The sequence below is a fragment of the Poecilia formosa genome, unplaced genomic scaffold (genome assembly GCF_000485575.1).
Source record: "Poecilia formosa unplaced genomic scaffold, Poecilia_formosa-5.1.2 Scaffold298, whole genome shotgun sequence".
Classification (NCBI taxonomy): Eukaryota; Metazoa; Chordata; class Actinopteri; order Cyprinodontiformes; family Poeciliidae; genus Poecilia; species Poecilia formosa.
Window position 1 is genome coordinate 686,208 of NW_006800237.1, and position 25,060 is coordinate 711,267.

General features: G+C 39.2%; 1 protein-coding gene across 4 annotated transcripts; it reads right to left on the minus strand.

Moving 5' to 3' along the window:
* Positions 1–403: 403 nt before the first annotated feature.
* On the minus strand, positions 404–24,617 carry LOC103152022 (bromodomain-containing protein 4-like). Of its 4 annotated transcripts, XM_016660802.1 has the most exons (20): positions 24,518–24,617; positions 23,614–23,697; positions 10,700–11,081; positions 9,840–9,977; positions 9,608–9,743; positions 9,177–9,517; positions 8,652–9,035; positions 8,420–8,548; positions 8,049–8,279; positions 7,727–7,953; positions 6,599–6,930; positions 6,425–6,520; positions 5,853–6,248; positions 3,597–4,433; positions 3,409–3,515; positions 3,171–3,321; positions 2,930–3,060; positions 2,635–2,837; positions 2,021–2,288; positions 404–1,921 (listed from the first exon to the last, which is right to left on the minus strand). In XM_016660802.1, the coding sequence occupies exons 2-20, from the start codon at positions 23,637–23,639 to the stop codon at positions 1,853–1,855; spliced, it is 4,584 nt and encodes a 1,527-aa protein (XP_016516288.1). In that variant the 5' UTR covers positions 23,640–23,697; positions 24,518–24,617; the 3' UTR covers positions 404–1,852. The 4 variants fall into 4 exon arrangements, with proteins under 4 accessions (XP_016516288.1, XP_016516287.1, XP_016516286.1 ...); XM_016660801.1 differs by lacking the exons at positions 23,614–23,697; positions 24,518–24,617 and adding an exon at positions 18,322–18,959 and having other exon boundaries at positions 9,611–9,743; XM_016660800.1 differs by lacking the exons at positions 23,614–23,697; positions 24,518–24,617 and adding an exon at positions 18,322–18,958.
* Positions 24,618–25,060: the final 443 nt, after the last annotated feature.

The following is a 25,060-nucleotide window of genomic DNA, read 5'->3' on the forward strand; positions in this document are numbered from 1 at the left end:
TTTTTTTTTTTTTTTTTTTTTTTTTTTTTTTTATTTTTTTGGTTGAATGTTTTTTCTCCTTTTTTTTTTAAAAAACACAAACTCTCCAAACAAAAAACAACAAAAAAAACAACAAAAATCTCCCTCCCGTTTAAAATATTAAACCTCCCACTCCTGATGTGCCACGTTCTAAATCCCCTCAAAGTGTAATATAAGCCAACAAGAATTGCAATACAATACAGGCACTGGAGAAAAAAAATACACTTTAAGAGACAAATAGAGAGGACAACATAAGTTCAGATTTTAGCCCAGCTCCAACAAAGTCTCCAGGAACAGAATTAGAACTTACATCCACTATTATCAAACAAGAACAAAGAAAACCATTTTAAACTTTTTTTTTTCTTTTTTTTTTTCTTGTTTTGACGTTTCTGGTTGATCTTTGTTTTTTTTGTTTTTTTGAAACTGTCAAGAGTGCCTGTTGTGATTTGGAAGATGATTGAAAGCGGGAGCTTCGTCTGGTCCCATTAACTGTTTTTGTTACTAACTTGTTTTAGCTGTTGGCTACAAAAGATGAAATCGTTTCTTCTTCCTTAATTGTATCTTTCTTATGTTAAGCACTGATTTTAGTCACAACAGAATCCACAAAGGCAACACAAGAGGCTCATCCAATCCAGTAGTGACTGCTGTGAACAGCCGAACATCAATATCTGATAGTAAAACAAATATAACGACACTTGTAGTGAAACCCAACTAAAGCTCAGAAACAACTGGCTCTTTAACTCTTCTGGTAGCTAGTTTTTGTAGTTTTTAAATGACAAATACAAGATGAAAACTGATCTTTTCTTTGATAAATACTCACTGGAGCTATGATAATGCATATATTCAGTTTTTTTTTTTTTTTGCCCGCTATCTACCTACAATGCTTAGAGAAGTTATTTAGCATAAAAGATATTGAGTTGTTTGGCATAGGTGGTGGAGTGTGTTGGTGCAAGGAGAACCGAGGTGGAAAAGCAGACAGATCCAAAATAAACAGTTTTTGAAGCATAAGAAAATATTTTTTTACAGTAGATCCTAGATGATGGGGGAAAAAAAAACAAAAAACAACTCTGCACGGCTTCTGGTTTTTGTCTGTAAATGTTATTGGTTTGTCCATGTGTGCAGGCCATACAACATACTTATCTATTTAGGAAAGAGATGTAAGGCAAACTGTACCTTCTCTGCTGAGAAATATACATGATTTACAGTATGGAAGTTGCTCCCACCCCTTCCCCACCAAATATATATATAAAAAAAAAAAAAAAAGAAAAGAAAAAAAAAACCAGTTCACTAATGACAAAATAAACAACATAAAAGACAAATTTCTTCACGATTTTAGACATCTGGCAGTTTCAAAATACTTCTGCGCAGTCTGTCAGTAATTCAGAGCATTTTCACCACCTCCAGGACTGGGATGTCTTTACTCCTGCAGTATTGTTGTGCCAACACACAGTGAGAGAATCAAGTCTGACAAAGGCAACTTGCCAAAAAAAAAAAAAAAAAAAAAAAAAAAAAAAAAAAAAAAAAGGGGGGGTCCTTTTTTTTCCCTCCACAAGTAGAGATCAGGCAAGCAATGCTGGATTCCAAAAAAAAATGACATCCAAAACAATAAGAGTCCCCCACCATGTGTTCAGCCAATGGGGCCAAAGTGAGCCGTAACCGCTCGTCCAGCCAGCGTTTGTTTTCAGTCTCAACAGGGCTGGTTGTGTATGCATAAAGTCTGCGGAGCGGTCTGCGCTGCATTGTTGCCATGATTTTATTCAAGAGGATGCTTGCGGCATTCATTCACTTTTCTTCTTCTTCTTCTTCTGCAGTTCATTCTGCTGTCCTCTTTTTCTCAAAACAAGTTCTCCTCAAAGATAGCCATTAAGTCACTTTGAAAATTCATATCAATAGTCGCTGCCATCTGTAGAAAGAAAAGAAGAACTCAGCATTTCAAATCAACATTTTTTTTCCCCCGTTTGTTTTTGCATGTGATGTAGAGAGTAAACGAGCGTCGGCTTACCACCTCCCTCCTCCGCCTCTCCTGTTCCCTTCGGCGTGCCAGTTCCCTCTGTTGGTCTAGTGAGTTCTGTGTGGAGGGCTGAGGCGGAGTGGCGGGTTGAGGAGACTGCTGGACGGCAGCCGGCTGGGATTCCTGCTGCACCTGCACCTGCTGCGGCTGTGGTTGTTGTTGAGAAGGGGCTTGGATGTGCTGCGGCTCGAGGCGGCCACGAGACTCCTCGTGCACTCTTCTGGGAGGAGGCTCGATGACGTCCTCTTCATCCCGCCCTCTGTAAGGCATTCGGACAAAGAATTTGCAATCAACAAATGCATAAAAGATGAATAAATGAAGCCCTTAAACGCACATCTTGTGTGAAGTTTAATGTCTTGTGGGGGAAAAAAAATTATTCCATATCTTTTAAAATAAGTTTTTTCACAGCACAAATATTAGTCTGTGTATCGAAGCAGAATGTCTACGATAATGCTACAGCTACATGTCTAACAAGCATCAGAATAAACTCTCTTGTTGCATTTATTTTCCTCTAAAATACTTTCTGAGCGTAACTTATAGATTAGCATCCACATCCACCCAGCAGGTGAATGTAGCTGTCTGACTTGTGTGTTTTCTTGTTCTACCGTTGTTTGTCCTGCTCTTTACGCAGCCGGTCTTTCTCCGCCTCTGCCTGGGCCTTCAGGGCCTTCTCCCTCTCCTCTTTCTCCCGGGCCGCACGGCGGAACTGCTCGAAGCTGTCACTCGATGACTTCACAGCAGATTGCGTTGTAGACGTTGACTTTTGTGCCAGGCTTGCCCATGAGCCCATATTTTTGAATTTCACGTCCTGAGAACGTAAACATGGAGATTTATTAGCAGTGCTGCTCAAGGCAAATATTCAGATTTACTACAAGTCCAGAAACGGAGCCTCTTACCCACCTGTACCTTTTTGGGAGCTACAGGGGTCTTGGGCTCCTGCTTGAATTTCTCCTTTTCCTGCAGGGTGGGAGGTGGCCCGCTGGGCTCAGAGGAACGGATGACGGGCCGTGAACTATCCACTGATTTTAAACCTGCCCAAAACATTCATACAAGCTTTGTCAGCATCTCAGGCCGTGCATTATTTCAAGCGTTTCATACAAAGTAAAATAAAAAAGTAAAATAAAAAGTGTGGAGTGCTCACTCTGTTGACTCTGGCCGGTCTGACTGAGCTTGATTTCTGGATGTTTGTGATGCTCTGCTCTCATCGCAGAGTTAAAATGCTCTCCTCTCATCACTGGTGACGGAGGAAGTTTTTCCTCTTTAACCGCAACTTGGCTTCCAGGGGCCCTCTGCTGCATGGTGAGAGAATGATTCAAGGTCACTGCTCCTGGCGTTTGCACCCATCTATAGAAAGACTTTGGTCTCTGTAAACATCTTACCTTTTTGGGTTGCATGTTGTGAGGTGGGGATGGGTGAGAGACGGGAGGAAACTGGGGGATTTGTGGGGAATGCATCATGAGAGGAGACGGGTTATCTCTTATGTGGCCTGTCAAGGAAGCAACAGACATCATAACCAAGCAGTTTTGGCATTTAGAAACAGGGTTTTGCATCGCTTTCTCACACCTACCGGTATTGTATGGGTCAGGTTTGGATGGCCGAGGGGAGGGCTGCTCCTGCTGCTGCTGCTGCTGCTGGATGATCTGCTGTGCTTTGTTGGAGGACATCGAGATGTTGTGTTGCGACGCCTGGGACTGACCAGCGAGTCCCGGACCCTGCTGGTAGTTCAATTGATGCTGCTGCGCTTGCTGCTGTTGGTGTTGAGCGTTTTGCAGGTGGCGGGCCTGGTGTAGGGTAATCTGAGGGGGCGGGGCCTGATGTGATGCAGTGGGCTGGGCTTGAGAGGGAACAGAAAGCTGTGGAGGAGGCAGCGAAGTCTGTGCGGAGAGCTGCGACTGTGCCTGCATTGTCGCCGTCTGCAGGAGAGAAGTCTGTCCCAGCTGCTGCAGCTGCGGCGGCTGCTGCTGCTGCCGAACCGGTGCCTGGTGCGACTGCATGGACTGCTGCGGCTGACGGGCCGGCTGGAACTGGTGTAGGAATAACTGCACTTGGTTCATAGGTGTAGTTGACCCTGGCTCTTCGTCGTCTTCCAACAGCATCTGGGGAGGCTGGGAAGACAGCAAACCTTGAGGGGTGAGAGTGGGGGGTGACATGGGCCTTTGGTGCAGGGGTTGGTGAGTGTGGAGGATCTGAGGGGGGATCTGAGAGGGGAGCTGATGCTGTGGTGGGGGGGCCGACTGAGGCTGGAGCTGCGGCTGCTGCTGTAGAGCTGGCTGCTGCTGCTGCTGCTGCTGCTGCTGCTGAGGTGGGGCTGGCTGCTGCTGCTGCTGCTGGGGCGGTTTTGGATGAAGAGGCGCTGCTTTGTGACTCGGCCGCGACGGCTGCTGAGGCATCGAACTGTGTAGAGCTGGGGTTAAACAAAAGATTCAAATAGTTAACAAGAAGCAAAAAAAATAAATAAATAAAATACAGAATCAATTGTTGAAACATCACGGTAAATCATTTATTCATGAATAATTCACTTTAATGTGATTCTGATTTGAAATGATGCTTTTTTTAATGTGCTTGAATTTCGATTTATTTATGTTTGTAAATCATCCTGAAGAATCCAAGTTGGCAAAACATAAGAGTTATTGTACAATAATATATTTTAAAACTATTAAAATAATTTTTTCTCTATATTTATTGTTAAGAAAATGTGTTTTTCCCCTTACAGATTTCATCTGTTTTTGTTTTTATTGTCACATTTTACTAATCATTAAAACTATTTTAATATCAGTCAAAGATAACCCGAGTAAATACAAAAAAGTGTTTTCAAATCATGATTTTATTCATCAGGGAAAAATAAAATATCCAAATAAGTCTGGTTCTCTGAAAAAGTTATTGCTTCCCTTTTTAATTGCGATAAAATGACTTTTTTTCAGAAAGGAAAACTCAATTTCACAAGCCAATGGTCATCATGGAAAAGTTTAAAAGGTCTGAAAAGGGTTACAAAGCCATTTGGAAAACTTTGGGATGCCAGCAAACTGAAATGAGGCAAAACCGGACATGCAGGAGTGGAAGAGACCAATCAACCAAAGTTACTCCAAGAGCAACCAGACTATTTAACCAGGACCAAAAACAACCCAGAGCAACATCTGAGGCTGGAGCTTCATGTTCATAAAAAGATTAAACATACAAAGAAATGAACACTGTGGCCATAGTGAAAGAAGGAAGAGGTTTGGTTATGTTCAGAGGATGATTTGCTCCATCTGGCACAGGATGTCAGGAATCTGTGCTGGGTATGTTGGAATCTCAAGACTATGAAGACATTCTGGGAAAAGGTGTCAGATGGCCCAGTGCCAGAAAACTTGGTTTTAGTTGCAGCTCATCATCAGGATAGTGACCCGAAACACACCAAAAAATACTGAAGAGTGAGTGAAACACAGGACTTTTCTGAATGGGCCTTCTTTTAGCCCTGATCTAAATCCCACTGCACATCTGTGGAAGGAGCTGAAACATCTGGAGAAGGAGCCCTTCAAACCTGAGACAACCAGAGCAGTCGGTCTACTGAGTGGACCAAAATGGGGTAGAATTACTTCAAAACAAGATTATTAAAATAGGAACAATAATGTCTGGCATTTCCTCAAATCTCTTTCTGTCTTCTCGCTCTCAATGCTATCATGATATTTAAAACATTGACATACATATTTATCTGTACTATTTATCCAGACATGCAGTGCACATATATTCTCATGTGAACCGGAGATATGCTGGAGATGGCACTCTCACACTTGTAATAACAAAAAATAAAATAAAAATAAAGCTTTAAAATCAAAGTACCTACATGCATCCTTACCTGGAGACGGGAGGACCGGATGCTGGTTGAGGAATGGGTGCGTTTCAGGGGACACTGATCCAGCAGAATGAGCATTTATATGCGGAGGTGGAGGGGAGGAGTTGCCAGTGTGGTGGGGCATATGCATGATCGGCTGGTTGAACGGAGGCAGAGGCTCGTAGCTTTCTAGCAAGTGGGACGACTCCAGAGCAGCGACGGGGGGAGGAGGCATAAAGCCTGCAGGAGACGGTTGGTGCTGCTGCTGCTGCTTCATCTGACTGCTGGCCTGAGAGACAACAGCTTGGGACTGAAACCCAGTCTGAGCAGAGCCCGTCTGGACATGGGGATGCATCTTCTTCCCCTCTTTCACAGATTGGCTCTTCTTCTTCGGCTGTTTTATCATTCCTGGGGGAAAAAAAACAAAAACAGGAAGTTTAATCTCTTCTTCTGTTTGATCTATTTTAGTACTTTGGTTAAACACACATTCTATTAAATTTGCTTTGTAGGGAAAAAAAAAGGGATTTTCTGTAGAAAGGTGTGGTATCATGGGAACTTGAAAAAGGCAATTGAGCAGAACCCACCTGATCCCTCAGCTTCACTGTCTGAGCTTGAGCCACTGCTTTCAGAAGAAGATATCGTCTTTTTGGAGGGAGCCACTGACTCAACGGTTTTCTCGGCTACAAAAACAACTTTGTGTTAATTACTCTTGTGGATGCAACACCAAAACATAAATCTATTCACACACAGTATCTTACGTGGAACCCGTTTCTTTTTCTTGAGGCAGGATGACACATATCTCTCCAGTTCCCGTAGAGTTGAAGGCTTCAGTGTCTCAAAGTCAATCTCAATCTCATCAGGATTCGAGTTTTTGAGCGAGGGCTCTCTCGACTGAATGATATGTACTACACGGCCAAGCTTGTCACCGGGAAGCTTGTTAATGTCCAGGCTTAGCTGCCTCTTCTCTTCGTACGTCATGGGCTTGCATTTCTCCCCTGGGACCGGTGGTCCAGTTGTTCCAAGATTGTCCTCCAGGTTGGGAACGTGCTGCAGACTGGGTGGATGACTATTTTTCAAAACCTCCTTTTTGCTATAGGGGGGAAAACAAAAAAAGGGAGTTTACCAGAGCAGAAATGTACTTTTCACTAACCTAAAAGTGCACATAAAAATGTTTTTTTTCCTGTAAAAATAGGCAATGCTTGTTTACTATGTTGAAAACAGCAGAAAATGATGCGTAAAAAGGAACAGTTGGACAAACTGGAATTTTGTATAAAACATGACGATGCACCATGACCTAAGCTGCTTGAAGAACGATACAGCTTAATTAATTCATACACAGAAATCAGTAAGTTGAATAAAATACAATCAGCATCAGTATGTTATAGTTTTCATGTGGCTCTACGATGCATAAATATACAGCTCTGGAAAAAAATTTAGTGTCTACTGCACTGAACCCCATTGAAAACCTCATGGTTATTCCACCAAATACTGATTTCTGAACTCTTCCCGAGTTAAAAAAATTGTTGTTTCTAAATGAATATTGACTTGTTTCCTTTGCATTATTTAAGATCTGAAAGCTCTGCATCTTTTTCGTTATTTTGACCGTTTCTCATTTTCTGCAAATAAATACTAAATCTTTGCTTAGAATTTTGGAGACATGTTGTCAGTAGTTCATAGAATAAAATACCAATGTTCACTTTACTCAAACATATACCTATAAAGAGTAAAATCAGAGAAACGGATCATTTTAAATGGTCTCCTAATTTTGTCCAGATCTGTATATATAAGCAATAATAAAAACATGAAATTTATGGCAGAAGGCAAGAGAAGAAAGAAAAATCAAAGTGGACAAAAGTGGATTTGATCTTAAAAATTGATAAACCTACCTGGGTTTCTTCTTAGTAACCACATCTTTGTTATTGTTTGTGGTCTTAGTTTTCTTGGGCAGCTGTGGAACAGGTTGGGGGTCCTGGATCTCATCTACATGGCTTGGAATGCTGCCTTTCTTCTTATGCTTATCTTTTTTCTTCTCTTTCTTCTCCTTCTCTTTTCTCTTTGGTTTGCTGGGTTGTGGTTGCGACAGGGCAGCCAGCTGCTCGTGGACAGCCTTCAGCTGTTTGTGGAAAAATGGAACCATTTTTAAACAAAAGTTTTACAAGAGCTGAGTAACGGCTCTGCCTTCGTCTGGAGTTTCCTTTGATCACTGACCTGCTCCTGGAGCTCTGCTAACCGCTGAGCTCTTTCCTCTTCGGAGTCATCAGTGGAAGACTCAGACTCAGAGGATGAGTCACTGGAGCTGTCTGAAGATGTGTGAACGTGTGCCAAATGGGGCTGGGGCTTCACCGGGGCAGGATGGTGAAGTGTAGGAGTTTGGGCAGAAACCACTGGCTTGGTCTCGGGTTCATCTGGCATCTTGGCAAAGCGCATCTCAAACACGTCCTATAAAATCAAATGAACCATATAGGAAATGACCATGTGGCTTAGATAGTAAAAAAACAACAGAACTTACAAAATTAATCAAGAACGTGTTAAAATTATATCATTCCTCCACTCAACGAACACTGGAAACCTTTATGTACCTGCAGTTTCCGTGCCATGGATACTACTTCGTGGTCTGGTGGGTTATATTTGTAGCAGTTGGAGAACATTAATCTTACATCAGCAGCAAACTCCTGGGGATCTCGATATTGCTTTGTTTCCAATTTGACCTAGCAAAATATATCAAGGATATATCACTTGGCATGTCACAAAATGCACTCGTCATATTTTGGAGATTTTTTTCTTCTTCTTATAGTCATGCATTTAACAAACCTTGATGGTACTGAGGTCCATTGGATGTTTGATGATGTCGTGATAGTCGTGTAGTCCCAGTGCATCCACGTCAACGGGTTTATAAAATGGCCAGGCGTAAGCAGCGTGTTTCTTGGATAGCATGTCCCTAACTAGACCAGCGCAGTAACCTAGCTGATCCTGTGGTTTGGGGCTAAGCCCTCCACTTGGTCCACTCAGACCGGTTACCATGCCTATGTGATGCTGAGAGTCCGGAGCCTCCTTCTTTAACAGTTTCGGTGGTCGGCTACTCTCTCTTCTGGGTAACGTCTTCCCAGATTTAGATTCTGCAGGTGAAGACTCACTCAGCTGGTCATTTGCTGTTGGTGTTGTAGTGTCCGCTTTCCTTTTTTGGCTCTTTTTTGGCTGATGTGGAGGGGGGAAAAAAAGAGAGAAAATCAGATACTCAGACTTCAAAACCAAATATTTATGGCACTCTCTAAACAAACATTTGTCACAAATGTGCTAAGCAAAGCAAATGCATTTCTCTTCATTCATCAAACTTACTTTGGTCATAGTTATAGGGCTCTGCAGCATAGGGGCAGTGTTCTGAATCGGTACTGGGGGGAGAGAGGTCTGAGTGGGGAGAGGCACAGAAGTCATGATAGGAACTTGAGGAACACAGTCTGGCTGAACCATGGTGTATGGCGCTCCGAGCTGTGGTGCAAGGCTGGGTAACGTCTGGGGCACAAGGGAGGGCAGAGCCTGGATTGAAGGATGTGGAGGTAGCACAGATGGAGCCTGCATTGGTCCTAGAGACTGCGGAGCCACTGGAAGGTTTGACAGGCCACGCGTTTGTGGAGTCGTGGATGACGAATCAATGATGGAGCCTGGTTTCAAGTTTAAACCTTGGTGACAGAACATGGCGCTTGAATTGTTATTCTGTTTCGTAGAAGATTGCTCATTAGGAGCAAAGTATAAGCAAGCAAATCACATACCACCTTCTCGCCGGCCTCGGCCACGACCCTTTCCTGTCATGACCGGGATCTCTATTTCTTCTTGAGGCATCTCTGCAACTTTTTGAAGGAAAGCCTTCTCTAGAGCTTCAGCCATTAAAACTATGTCATCGCCAGGCTGTTGAACAGGAAAAACATCCTCAGCAAAAGTGGAAATACATCAGAAACATTTGTATTTCATAGCAACCATGGCTTTTGTGTGCAACTATCTTACCTTGTTGTATATATAGCAGTTGGTAAACATCGTGTTGAAGTCCTGAATACATTCTTGGGCATTCCAGTAGTAGCTATTCTCAAGTCTTTTTTTGATTGTTCCCATGTCCATAGGTGTTTTAATTATAGAGTAGTAATCCTAGAAAAAACGTTGAAAAATGTGTGAACAACAATTGCTTAAATTGCAACATTATGTAATTGATATGCTAAAGATATTATAACATTTCCACCAAAACTTGTAGGACCTACATGTTACAACCTAAACTGACTTAATTTATTTACAAATTACTTATTTTGGATTTTTACACCTAATCTAGGAGCGCATATATAAGTTATATCAACATAAATTTCCCAAGCAGAGCGCTGACCAACACCGGACCTTGAATTAATGAACTCTGTGCCACTAAGCAGCAATAGAAGTTTCTATATTTATGAGTGAAGATGATTGGCTCATGACCAGATTCTCACACTTCCTGAAAGATGATGGTAATATCCGAAATAAACAAATGACACATTACATAATCAACAAATACGGTTTGAACTGGATATGAACCCGTGTGTCTTTTTAAATGCCTTGATATTTGTTGTTGTGAATTGGGATTGTATTCCTTGAAAGTGTTAAGGAAGATTAATATTTCAATCGCTACTATAATTTTACTTACAGAAACAGTGCACAGATGTTCTTAAATGGGACAATAAAAGCACTAGCTAATTCCCTTAAGTTGCACAAATATAATGCATTTTTTCTGACATAAATGTTGCTAATAATCCCCTAATGGAACATTTTAAGCAACCTAATGAAGAAGAGTTGTTTCTTTACTCAATATGGTTATGCAACAAAAAAGAGCAGGTTGTACTCACAGGCAGGTTAAGTTTAATGGCATCCACTGGTGAATGAAAAGGCCAGGCATACTGGTGCTTCCATAGGGATTTTACCACAACTTTTAGTAGGTACTGCAGCTGGTTGGTCTGGCGCTTCGGCCTGTTAGGACTGAAGAACTCTGGGGGAGGGGGATTGCCCGTTTGCTGAGCCTGCCCCTGGCTGCTGCCCGACATCTGCGCAGTATCCAGGCCGTCTCCCATTCTGACAGGGTAAGGCGTGGGCTCAGGTCCCGGAACGGGAGCTGGAGCGAGAGTAGGGGCAGGGGTAGGGGTGCTGGCAGAACACCAGTTCAGTCTTGGCCCCGGCACAGACTCCACTGACAGAGTACCACTGATCCCATTGCACTCCTCACTGGAATCTCTGGAAAAAAATAAAGCGTTGAACAGTCATTAATATGATACAGCCATCAAAACACTCAAAAATATAGCAGAGACTTCAATAAATCATTTTTTCCTAAATTAAACAAAGAACAACTGATACAATTGAAACAAAGAGGTTTTACACTGCCAACAACAGAGTTATAAGAGACAGTCAATAACAGATATATACCTAAAGGTATATCAAATATAAAGGCCACAACTCTTGCCTAAAACTTTGATTAATTCTGTAAAGCGAGTAAAGCTGTGTTTTTTTTTAATCTTTCGTTATTTTATCCATGTAAAGAACCAAATTGATAAAAATAAGAACGGATACATCCCTGTTTTCACAGAAAACCTTTAGCACAAGTTGATGAAATTATAGATATGATCAGGAAATTTGGGTCAAAACAATCACAGGCTAACATCTTTAAGAAACTGTCTTTGTTCCTGTTATTTTGGAAAGCACTGATGAAATGCTTAACTTCTTATTGCTCTTTTTCTCCCCCCCGGCCCCCCAAGTGAACCAGCCCATAAGAATGCAACTTTGAAAGTGGCCTGATGCATAATGAAAATCCAATAAGTTAAAGGCCCTCTTAGATTATCCTTTCAATTCATGATGTTCTTCACATGATTCAATCAGCTGATACATCCCAACCTGATAGTGGGGTGTGTATATGTGTGTGTGTGTGGGTGGGTTGAAATCACAGAGCCCATAAGATGTTATGGTAAGATGGGATGACAGAACGAATGTGGCTTACAGATTTTAATTGTAGTTGTCAAGAAATTCATCTCACTTGACCAATTAATAAGATAAATCAAATATGTAAATTCAAACTACACTAGTTAATCCACTGGCAAAGTGTAACAACACGACTAAAACTGATCAGTCAAGAGGTCCACTTCCTCATGCTTCCGGTCTTATGTTTTTCTCAAACCTAAAAAAAGCAGTTGACCTTTGACCAGGGCATAGGTCACTGTTGGCTACTGTGGAATGTTTTCTGAGGAGACAGGAAGGTGGCTTTGGTTGCAGGGTGGGGGTGAAGACCTCACACCGGGAAATCTGGTTTTACATGTCTCTTCAGAGTACATGCCTAACTTGAAAGGAGGCAACGACTGTCGTCTGTAAAAACAAACGATTAATCGTCCATGTGAAGATGTAAGATTTAAATTCAGGCAAAACTGTAGATCTGCAGATTTCACTAGAAGCCAGCACTAAGAATCACAATGATGGCCTGTGTTTTATCTAAAAGCAGAGAAATGAATAGTTAATTGGGCAATGGTAACGATACACCACTCTGCTTATTCACACTGATATCCACACTTTTTGTCATTTAACGACCTATTGAGTTTACTGAGGCTTTCATTCCTTGCTTAATTTGCACTGGAATACATTTTTAGCCTTTAGAATACAGACCAAAAGTGAAACGCAAAATTTGCACATTTTTTCTAATAAAAAACAGCAGAAATGCACAATATATCTGCATCAACATTAGTATTGGCTGACATTGGTCATTTTTTCCACATATTGGTATTGGTCCAATAACTAAAACTGGGCTGACATTAACAAACAACGTTTAGTTTCTTCCTGCTGCCATTTGTGTTTCTGGAAGATGGAGAGGAGGATGTAATTGTCTTGTGACAATTAGTGATGCAGTGCAGGATTGCAGGGAGTTAAACTAAGACGGAAAAACGTCGTCAACAGTGTGGTTGTTTTTTTCACTATATCTAAAAGGTAGGAAAATATATACAACATCAGTAAATATTATCAGCCAAAAGAGCAAAAATGTTGGATATTGATAACATAAACTAAATTTTAATATTGGTGCAGCCCTAAAAAGATATAATTTGGAAGAACAATGGCAGAACTGTTCAAAATACAGGTAAGAATCCTAAGGCATTTCAAGTCAGAAGGCTAATGTGATCATAAATTGATTACTGATTCAGTATATTGGTCCCCAAGACACACATCTAAGCCTTCTCTACACTCAATCTCTGAACTTCCGAAAAAAGCCAGATACTTACTTTGACAAATAACAGGGAAATAAATGTAGTACAAACATAAAATAACAAAATACATTTAAAAAAATACACACAAAAAATCTGCACCACCAGCTCTGAAAACAAAAATGCTTATGAACCTACAACAATCTGAAGTAATGAACAACCGACTTTATTTACAAGTAAACACTGAGCTCAAGATCTTTTCTTTAATCTGAAACTAACAGAAAAACTAATAAAAATCACAAATAAAAATCACAAAAGTCTTTTTTGGAGGTCTGTCTTTCCTTGCTAAATACATTAATAATTGATTATATTGATTGATAAAAGTAATAAATATAATTGATATCACCTTCCTCCTTGTTGGATTATTTGTTGGTTTATTTTAACCAGACCTTTGCTAAAAATTTGAACATTAAAACATTATGAGGTGAAACTGTAGTTGTTTAGTGTATTGGATACCTAGTGACTGTTTTAAAGTGCTAAATTTATGAAAAATCTCTGGTTCTGTTCTCTGACGTTTTTTCTAGAACAGCTACTGTCTGTTTGCTGAGCTCAAAGGGGTTCAACAAATTTTAATGTCTTTGAGCTTCTGCTTCTTAACCAAGATTATTTTTGTGTCTCTAAAATCACATCAGACATCTGCAGATTACTGCTGAGTATACAGGACCACTTGGTTTGGACAGACTTTAGGAACTACTCAGGAATTAGTTTTTATTCAAAATAAACCATGACTCATGCTTTCTCTATGATCATTTCAAGGAATTTGTGGGCACATGCTGTTCTAAAACAGGATTAATAGTTGGAGACAATATAATAAATAATATTGAGACATTGCCTTTAATGAACCTATTCTACGTTTTAAAGCAATAATATATAAATCACAGTTTCTCAAAATATGACCCTAGAGATGACGCGCAAATCGGTGAATCTCTCCCAACTTTTTCCAAATAAGGTACAATCTGTAAAATGCTATAAACACTCAGGGTTTCAAACACTAAAACAACGGAAGGCAGAGCCTCATGTTAGTCAAATCATCATTTAAGATTGAACAAAGACAGCCAAATGGACAGGACAGTCAACTTTAGTGGTATGTTATTCTCCACAGATTCACAATACAAATGCCAAAACTAGCAACACGGCTGTTATTTCAGGACATCATTAAGATTTGTTTAATAATTATGTATAATTTCAACTGCTTCTTATTTTTCATTTCATACAAGATATTGCCGAAGAGGGCAGAAAAAGCATAAAGCATAACCTACTTGTATGGCATAACGCATGAATCTAAGGCAGGGGTGAGCAATCCTGGTCCTCGAGGGCCGGCGTCCTGCAACTCTTAGATGTCTACCTGGTCCAACACACTTGAATCCAACAGCTGAATCACCTCCTAAGTGCAGTCAAGTTCTCCAGAGTCCTGCTAATGACCTCATTATTTGACTCAGAGACACATCTAAAAGTTGTGTTGCAGGAGACCGGCCCTCGAGGCCTGGAGTTGCCCACCCCTAATCTAAAGGATGAGCACAAAATCAATGAGAAAGAAATGCAACGTTAGTCACAAGCCAACTGATGACCATCTTTTTTATTCAAAATCATAAAAGGAAAGAGTGGTGTAAAGAGAGGAAATGTAAAGAAATAACTCATCTATATCAGTTCGCACCAGGGATGCAAACAGTGAATCAACTTACAATTAAGTGTTGCTTAATGATTTATTAGATTAAAATTGGTTCCTTTGGAACTAATTATTCTAATGCAAACAGCCATGCAGTATGGCAGACTTCTCAACCCCAAATTATAGATGCGCTACAAAGGTGAGGATGCAATGACAGAAAAAAAAAGTGGGTGAGGGCATAAAGCAGAAAACATTTTAACATGATGGAAAAAGACATAGTGAAAGTAAGCATGGTTGATTTTGAGGGTTAATGCACTTCATGGAACAAAGTTTTAAAACTCCTTCAAGAACCACCGTAACCACCTGCTTAGAGCAGCTAAAATAAGAAGGTATGGTTCAACAGGTTATGAAAAAAATGATCCCTTATCAATTAATCAATTGATCTTATCGATCGACTAAAAACTCTAGCTCAGCTGAATCGATGACTTGCATCCCTAGTGTCTACTCATTATTTTTCACAAACAATTACTCTTTGACTTTATCTGACATTTAATACACTATGTACTGTCAAAAAATATGCAGTGCAACTCATATAGGCCACTTTTATTTTTAGACACAATGCCACTTTGGTGTGGCTAAAAAATTCATAGCTGCACCACAAGGAAAAGAGCACAAGATGTTTATTAGGAAACAGAGTTGGGTTTTTTTGTATCAAATATCATTTTGACCAGTCAAGGACGCCTAATTTCTTGTCCTTATAAATTATTTTCAAGAGGGCCTAAAGGAAAATAAGTGTTGCTCATCCCCTAGATAATGGATGGATAATATCATCAAATCCACTAGTGATTGACAATGATTGATTTCTGATACTGATGAAGGACTGGCTATTCAAAAACATTAAAAAAATCTAATCCTATTCCAATCAGTGAATGATTGCTACCACTGATACCGACACTGATACTCTGCAGCAGAGTAACCCTGGTGTTCAGGGTGAGGACCTCCCATTGGTATTCCCCTACTAAGCTGTTAATCATCTATTTCAAGTAAATGGCTGATGAGGTTAAACTGTTCTTTTTCCAATCATCCAGACCACTCAAGCCAATTTACACTAAAGTCACATTCAATCAATGCAAACACAATTGCCTAGTGATACGCAAATCAGTAGAAAACTTGGGGTTAAGTACCTTGCCTGGGGGCACATCGACATGTGACAGGAGGAAGCTGAAATCAAACCTACAACCTTCCGATCACACGGCGACTACTCTACCTACAGAGCCACAGTTGCCTCATGCAATCATTTGAATCAGGTGTCCTGGAGTAAGGACACATCTCCACAGGTGTAGCTTTAACCAGATTTAGATTGACAACAGACTCCAAATGTTAATTGGCCTGGCTTTCATTAAATGAACAAAGGCTGGACCTTACAAACTCCAAATAGCAGCTCAGCCACCACAGTGGACTGGCGGACATGGCGTCTGCTATCTACGATCTGTTGAGTGTGGAAGAATGTGACCATAGGTAGCGGCAGAAATACACAAGTTAACTTTTGGAGCAGAATGACTGCGATTTTGCAGCCCTGCAAGCAGCACATCTCTTGGAAGAACGGATACAAAATAAAGAAACAAGAAACAGTGTAGGTCTGGTCAGTGTTTTGTCAAAAATATAATTTTTCATTGGCTGGTGTAACACACCAAAACAACCTTACATGAGTTTGCCTATGTGCATGTTATTATTTGACTGCATGCCCCTTTCCAGCAAAGTCTGTGTACATATCATTTGCCTGCATAACCTAAATCCAAAGGCTGCACATGTTGAAAAAATTAAGCACTACAGTGTAAATAGATCTGTATGTATAGTTAATCGCAACCGTTTTCATTAAGTTTCAGTCAGCAAAACATTTCTAGAAGACAAAGTGAAATATCAAGGTTTATTTGAGTCAGCCATGATAACATCCAGATGGAGGATGGAAATGTAACATAATTTTAAGCTTTATTTTAATTTGTTGACACTGTTTGTCTTTAAAACAAAACAAATATCTGGGTTTGTTTGAGCCCATCTAAACCACAACCTCAAGTTCTCTGTTGCCGAGTGTTGCTGCAAACGGCAACCATCCAATTGGAGCAACAGCCAAAGCTCACGGCCTGGCCATGTTTCCACGTCCCTGCCCATACTTACTCCCAAAATATTAGGGAGCAGACTGCAGTGGAGACACTCCCAGCTTGGCTAGAAGTGATCCAAACATTAAGGACCAGAGTTGATGACTACTGGTCTAAAATGTATGAAAGTGATGGGAAAAAGACTGAAAGGTAGCTACGTTTGGCATCACTGAGGTGTTTAAAATTGACAGTGAGCACAAAGGGTGGAAGATGCTGTAAGGAAATGAACTTAATTTTCTTCAGAGGCAAGTTAACTGCTTCCATCAGGTTGAAAAACAGGAATTTGAGCCAGGTATCACAATTATCTACCATATAATTATTGTAATTGCAAAACTGTAATATGAGATAGTAAAGATAGTTCAAAATGTGAACAGTCATTATGTCTTTTTAAAGAAAAATATAAAATAATGTTATCGGCAGAGTTATCCAACACGTTCATCTCTGCATCACATACAAATTGAGGTCATCTCTGATTCTAATATAAAAAATTCATGGTGGATCTCAACGGATGGGCCGCAAAGGCTTTTATTACAAAAAACCCTAGAAATTTTTTTGTAACAAAGGAGATATGCTGGAACTGGACTGTAGAAATACAGTCTCATAACCTGAAGATTTTACAGTACTTTACGACGGTTTCTCATTTTACCATTAAAAATTGTACCAAGACAATTAAATGCTCCATTTGCCAAGACATAAGTATTTTGTTGTTACTCACTTTTAATAAGTAAATAAGAATAACCTAATATCTGTCTTGCCATTTAGGAGCTTTAATAAATTAGTGACCGGAAATCAGCCACACAATATTTTATATGTGCGTTTACTTGTACGATTCCACTTAATAGTTTTGGCTGAAAATTGATACCTTTTTCTGTTACTTTAGGTCATGATCAGACCGCGCGTGAATGCAATTATTTTCCCCCATGCCATGTTTCACACAAATATGATATTATCTAACATTAGGTCTTTCATTAGTGTAAAGTTACAAACTTAAAAGAAATTCCCCTTGTGTTGGCTACCAGTGTGTACTAAATGCGTCAATCCATGAGATCACACACCAACTCGAATAGACAAACTATGAGTCATGAAACTAACAGGAAGAGACAAGAAACATGCTCACTCTTTATAGTTAAACCTCCAGCTGTTTAGGATAAGCAAGTTGGACCATTCCAAGAAGCAAGAGATATTTCTAATACTAATATGCACAAGACCACACTTTAAACCCACGCACCACCACCCAGGTTTTAGCTTTGGGCTTAAAGTTTTGATGATGCTGTTCTCAACACAACACTGAAGATCTACTTCAAATTGGACCAGTTTTTTTTTAAGTACATTAAAATAAAACAAAACAAAAAACATCCTGTACTAACTCTATATTTTATCTTCTCTTGTTATTATTCAATTGTTTCATTAGTAAATAAATGATGACTATTAAACATCTTAAAGGTTTGTTGGTGAGAGTCACCACAAAACATTACCTTTTCACAGAGACTGAATGTGCAATTTTTTCCAGAAGGGCATCCAGTTGTTGAAAATCCAGCAAATCATTCGACTTGGAGTGCATCTTGTAATCCATTTATCAATTCCACCAAACAGAAACAGAAACCAAAAAGGCCACAGATGAATTGGAAAGAAGTTACTTTTTCTTTTTGGTTATTCCAAAACCATTCATTCCTCTGGCTCAGTGATTTGTTCTAAAATCCCACAAGACATGGTGAGTAATCCTGAACGTAGACCAGGAAGAGTTTGAGAGTGGTTGTTCCAGGAAAGAAGCCAGTCTGGAAAAAGTATGTCCAGGCAGGAAGGAGAGGCTGTTGGGAACCTACAGCCAGCAGGCTCTGTTAGCTGTGTGAACCGGTCCTCTCTCTATCCCATCCCCCTCTCAGCAGTACAACAGCCCAGTTGCCACAGGCTCTTCGCTCCATTGTGTGTCCTCTCCGGGGCCTCCCCAAAAAAGTGAAGACAAGCAACAAGCAAGAGGTGTACAAAGACGATAGGACCAGAAAGAGAGTTCCGATAAGATCCTGGGTTCGCACTTTATCCCTTTACCTCTCGTTCACCCTCTCTCTCTCGCACTGCTAGGCCAGCATGCAGTTACTCAACAGTAAAAATGGCTCTACCGCTTCCTCATTCAGCAAGCCTCTGCCCACACAGCCCTCCCTCTCTCCTACGCGCTTGCTCATTCCACCCCTCCCCTCTGTCCCCATCAATAGCTTGAGTTTCTTCCTCTCTCATTCTGTGAGTTACACCTTCAACACCCCACCCCCTTCTTGTCTTTTTCTCTGTCCATTTCATTAAGCCCCACCCCCAGACACGCTTCGCTTTAAATGATATTGTTTATAACTTCCACTTCCAAATTAAGGACGTCCTTTTCTGCACTCCAACCTTTCGATATCAACCATTCATATTATGTCTGAGTTATTCCAATGTAAAATATCCATTTCTAATAACTACAGAAAAAAAACAAAGTTCAATCTGTAATAATCATTAGTGATAAGGTATGCTGTACAGTTATAGATCTGAATTTCACATCTGCATCAAACGATAAATTTTATTTTTTAAACCACTTTGAACCACTGAGAAAAGTAGAAAAGTAAAAAAAGAAAAACAACACAAATAAGACCTATGCTCTTTTATAGATCTTTTATTTAAGAGAGCAATCAATGTCAGCTCTTACATTATTAGAATATCCATTCTCAGGTCCTATATACAAGTTTCGTAATTTCATTAGTTGTAGCATATTCTAGTCTATTACATTATTAACTGCTCCTGCTGAAATAAAATATGTACCATGCGTTTTTCTTCCAACAATTAATATCACTTCTGGAGCAAACAAAAGCGCATATACTATATTACACAAATCAACTAGCCAGTGCTTGAAATCAAACATTATATTTGAGTGGCTTTGACCATTGATTGACATGTAAAACAATGAAAAGAAAAAAAAACAAAACACATTTTCGTTTCCATTGATCAAAACTAAAAAAACATTTTTATTAAAGCGCAAGGCAAACTGCATGTTCTCAGATACACATTGCTTTGCATAAAAGCAATGTGGTAAGAACCCCCTTGAAAACGAGATGCTACATCTCAGGGGTTATCATCGAAGTAAATTAACAAAATAAATAAATAAAACAACAGACAGAAGGGGAAAATGACAGGCTTTGTGGAGTTTATTTGAACATATTGCTTTGCATAATGGGAATAACTATGCATCTTTTCTGTATTTCCTGCAGCACAGCAATTTCTGATTTACTCTGATTTCTCATGTCAATGTGAAACCATTGACATGAGCTCAAAAATAAAATAAGAGCACCTGCAACGTAGAACTGGGCAAACTCATAAAAAGACTGCTTTCCGAACTCGAGTATCAATTTAAGTTTGTGATCAAGGTATTTCTAAATAATCAGTATTAAAATCACTTAAAGTACCAGCCTCAAGCTTTCTGAAAGGACTGATGCAACATGTGGGGCCAAGTCAACCCGCCTCTGTTACTCATCTTAGACTCCAAGCCCTGTAGTGACACCTTCCAGTACGATCGACTTATGTAACAATTAGCTTTGTGGCTTGAGTGTTTGATGTTGCAATGAAAAACTGTAATGAGACAGCCATGGGATTAAGGGTAAAAACATATTTACCACTCTTTATTAAATTAAAATATCCCAGCTGTGCTCTACTTTCTAAATATTTGACTTATGTGGATAAGCATTATGTGGATAAGAGGTTTATGTTAAGGGACAGTAAAAAATATATTCTCTATGGCATAGTAAGTGAATATAGTCCTTAATGAAAATTACAGAAATACTAATCCTTGGACATTTTAACCACTGTAACCACTAAAAACAGACACTTTACATCTACTTTGGTAATTACTGCATGTTATCGAGAGGCCCCAAAAGGTTTATCACAGTACTATCATTTTTAAACTCTAAAATGATAGGGAAGTGAACAAATTTATGCAAATAAGAAACACTACCACCCAAACACAAAGAGATAATTGATTAAGTATTACCAATAGTGTTGTGCATATTTTTTTAATTTCTGTCAACTTTTAACACTTTCAGACAAAAAAAAAACACGGTGGTAGACTGCCCTACCACCTCTACCACCAGACTTAGCAGGTAAACCCTGGGCTTCATAAAGATGTAATATAGAACTGGCAGATGTACTAGTGAGAGATGCTGAACTCATTAACTTGTGGATAAGGTCAGCAGTTTGTTTAGTTAAAATGCACAGAAGACTAAAACCTCTCTTTGCCCATAGATTTTGCAAAGGATTTTTACTGTATTTTGTATTTCTATTTTATTTTTCTGGTGTATTTAATCAGTTTTTGTCAAACTCAGTGGGGATTGATGTTACTTCAATCATAGCCATCTTCATGGTGATTGAATCAAATACTTAATTAACAAAAAGCTACAACGTAAGAACGAAGCTTTAAAAAAAGTAGTGCGGTATCAGTCAGCATCCAATCTATACAACAACTGAGGAGAAGATAATTCTTTACTGACTGGAGGCATTTCTACAATTATTGAACTTCATGGTATGGTAAGATATAGTAGATATTTCACTCAGCCTTTTTTATGTCCCTGAACATCATGCTATTCTGAAAATCCAGCTTTAAACGGATGCAAATTTATCTGGAAAGCAAAAACTTCCACGTTGATATATATAGTTGTTTTTAATTATATCATATCTTTAAAATGCACTCACAACACTCTGTACAACATAAATGCAATCAAATCATTTTAGCAATTCATGCTTGACTTTTTAGATAAATCAATGTATTTGGGAACCTTTAGCAATCCACGACTTCCTACATTCACAGAAATAATTTCACATTTTAAAATAACGGAATCTGTGACATCGAAGCTAAATCTGGACCTAAGCTCACTTGTCCTGACACAAAAGTAATGATAATGGAAGAGGAGGTTAAAAAATATTCGAAGTCAAAGGGTTGAACAAGAGAAGAATGTTTACAAGAGTACACAGAAATCTGAGCAATCAGGAGTTACTGGAGAAAAAAAAATGGTCAAAGACACCTTCTATGTGCATGTTGCAACGCTGTAAAACACAATAGAGGTATTTGTTGGCAAACAGTGGTTCCACACAGCATTAACATAAGGGGTGCCAATAATCTTCAGTGAAAAATAAATCTTAATGTGTGATATTTTCCACTCATTGAAAACTCATTGAGCAAAAGAATGGTTTTTCCTTAATTTTTTATAGTGAAGTTATACCGAATAAAAGATGGCCTTATTGAACCTACTTTAAGGCTTTTTCACATCTTTTCAATCAGTGAACTTGACAGCAGAAAGTACAGTAAAGATTTCAGAAGATATGGAGAAATCGAAACCAAAATATTCAAGAAAATATGCAGCTGATTTTGTCACAACTGCTGCAACTCTTTCACACAATGCAGTGGCTCCATTGTCAAAATAATAGAGCTAGCTGAACAATATACAAAAAATGTCATAACATCAAATTAAACTGGGACATATTTTAAGGGATGAAACATTTTCTCAGCTTTAGTACAAAGTTAAGTTGTCTGTTCATCTTTTGATTGGCCAATAACAAGGTCAAAAGTCACAAGGGATAGGCACTGAATTTGAATAATATATAGCCAGAGAGATACACAGTTACTGCAAGAAATGTAGTGGACAATGAAACCTTCAGATTTTAAACAAAATCTGAATATACATTAAGAGAAACTGATATTGAGATAAATTCTGTGATGACAATGTTTTCATATTTTCGTCACCATTTTTCTTCATCACGTCTTACCACTTCTGGTGTGCTTTAACATCATGGCAACTAAAAATATACATTGAGTGTGTGCAGTGAGTTCATTGACAGTTTCTCTACCAGCCCAGATACATTATTGGCAGGCAGAATTTATAAGGATGGCACTTGAAAATATAACATGTTTTCAGCAGCCACAATAAAAATAGTCTTTTGCAATTATGATATTGCAGACATTGATGTTGCTGACAACACAATCTCAAAATTAATTTACATTTAGATTCAAACCTCTGTGATAAACAGGGTCTATTCTATCGACATTAATGGTCAGCATGAGGCTTGCAAATACTATCAGTGGCAGAGTTCAAGAGAAAAAATAAAGGGCAAAGGGACTGTATACTGTGTGTAAACAATACAGTTCAATAGAGAACCTAAATAACATTTTATGTAATAAACTAATATCATTCAGTCATTAATTTTGACAGAAAAAGATTATGTCATGCTAACAAATAAATGAAATAAGAGGCTACAAATACAGGGCATGAAATAAAAACAAAAAACAATCGATTAAAAGGAAAGCAAAAGCTACTTGACATTCTACCAACTTGCTTTCTTTATGTAATTGATCAAGCTTGCATTTACAGTTCCAAAATGTGAAGGCTTGATTTTATCAATAAAAATCTGATGCAGTTAATGTAACTAATAACTTGGAAGGAAATGATTCAGTGCAAAACATGGTCTAAGCTGTCCAAAGCACTGATTGCTTAGGAACTGCTCCCTGTCTTAATTCATGCACAGAGTAACACCTTCCATACCTGATTGATAACTTCATGACTCAACTATGGCTTTACAACATTCAAATGGCAATACGAGCCTCAGTACCACATAATTCAAAAGAGTAAAGTTTACAGTAAGCATAATGGTAGAGCCTTCAACAATTTCTGTAGCTTGTACCTTCAGGCAAGAAATGAGCTTTGTACTGGTATGTGATTGTAGGTGAGCTACTGGCTATTATAAAATCGTATACTTACACATTTTGGTATGTCAACTGTACCATCCATTATCTTAACAAAAACAGAAACACTCGTTTCAGGTTAGAAAATCATGTAGATCTCCTGCGGGAGGAAAACGAAAGCTATAACTGGCCACAACAAGACTAGTCTTAAAGCCAATAAGAAAAACCTAATTCCTATTCCTTTGTGTTTGTCTCAGTAATTTTAATACTATGACCAAAATCACAGGTGTTTGAGATGCTGGAGATCATTAGACTGAGTCAAAGCGATAAATTATAAGATAATAACTGCTACCAAGCGACCACCGTCGAAGAGCCAGGTCCCAAATGTTAGGCCATAGGGCATAGACTACTGCTCGGGTTTCATAATAGACACCAATGCCATTCATAGTAAAACAGAAAAACAACGATAGCATCCGCGTTTAATACCTTGGCGTTCAACATTTGAGACAAATAAATAGCGTTTTAGCTAACTGAACAATTAGATGTATTCTTAGCCAACGGGTTCGTCTGAGTGTGCGCCACCATCACCGTGACGGCGTCACCGTCTCCCATAACACAAGACAGTCGATGGGAAAACAAGCGTTAGGCTGCTCTAGACAGTACTCGAACAGACATTCGTTGGGCGAATTGAAGAGTAATTGTCACTATCCGTGGGTGAAACAGGCAATAGGTGTCAGGCAGATGAACGTTTTAGGTGCGGTTATTGTGTCTTTTGATACACAACTGCAAAACTAGCTTTAGCTAGCAAGCTAGCTACTCAGAACAGGCCGCCGAGCAAGAGAACGGTATCTGTGGGCGCCGGGCATCTTTACTACCGGCGAGGCATTGACATCACTGTTACCGCATCTCTTGCCCTCTATTTGCTCGGATTCCTGAAGCACAATGACTGGCAAAACAGTGTTGTAAACAGCGGCATTTACCTGTGTTTCTCAGGTTGCCAGGGCGCGCGGGATCTTTCTCTCCGAGGATCCTGAACACCTCTCGTTATGGATGACGTCACGCGTAAAAGTCCTTGCTTGAGGACGTAAAGACTGTGTGCTGCACACTAGAAATAAACTTTGCTGTTAATGTTTTTTTTCTACAAAAAATGGGCATAAACACCATTTAGGAGGTTATATATACCCTTAAAACATCAGGGTGCTTATATTTTTGTTTACTTTCTTCCTGTCTTTGCTATGATATTCACCGATGAGTTGCCTAGACAAATATGTTATTTTCTATAGAGATTAGCAAATGCTCAGATTGGTTTTTTTGTTGTTGTTGTTGTTGTAGTTTTTTTTTTTTACTTTTCACCCCCAGCTTTTTTCATTTGGTTAACATTATGCTCTATATGTCCTAAAAGCCATTGCGAGGTAAATTGTTTATTTTTTTAAAGGTGGACAAGACATGTCAAAGATAAAGATGTTAGGTTCAACATGAACATGGAGGAGAGTAAAACAACATAACAATAAACACAAATCAGT

What these genes read in the sequence shown, in the direction of transcription:
- LOC103152022 (XM_016660800.1), bottom strand. Translation starts at nt 18,419, where the DNA reads ATGGATTACAAGATGCACTCCAAGTCGAATGATTTGCTGGATTTTCAA. An exon ending in ACCTGACCCATACAATACCG is followed by an intron (nt 3,516 to 3,596) that starts GTAGGTGTGAGA and finishes CTTCCTTGACAG; the next exon opens with GCCACATAAGAGATAACCCG. An exon ending in TAGCTCCCAAAAAGGTACAG is followed by an intron (nt 2,838 to 2,929) that starts GTGGGTAAGAGG and finishes TTACGTTCTCAG; the next exon opens with GACGTGAAATTCAAAAATAT.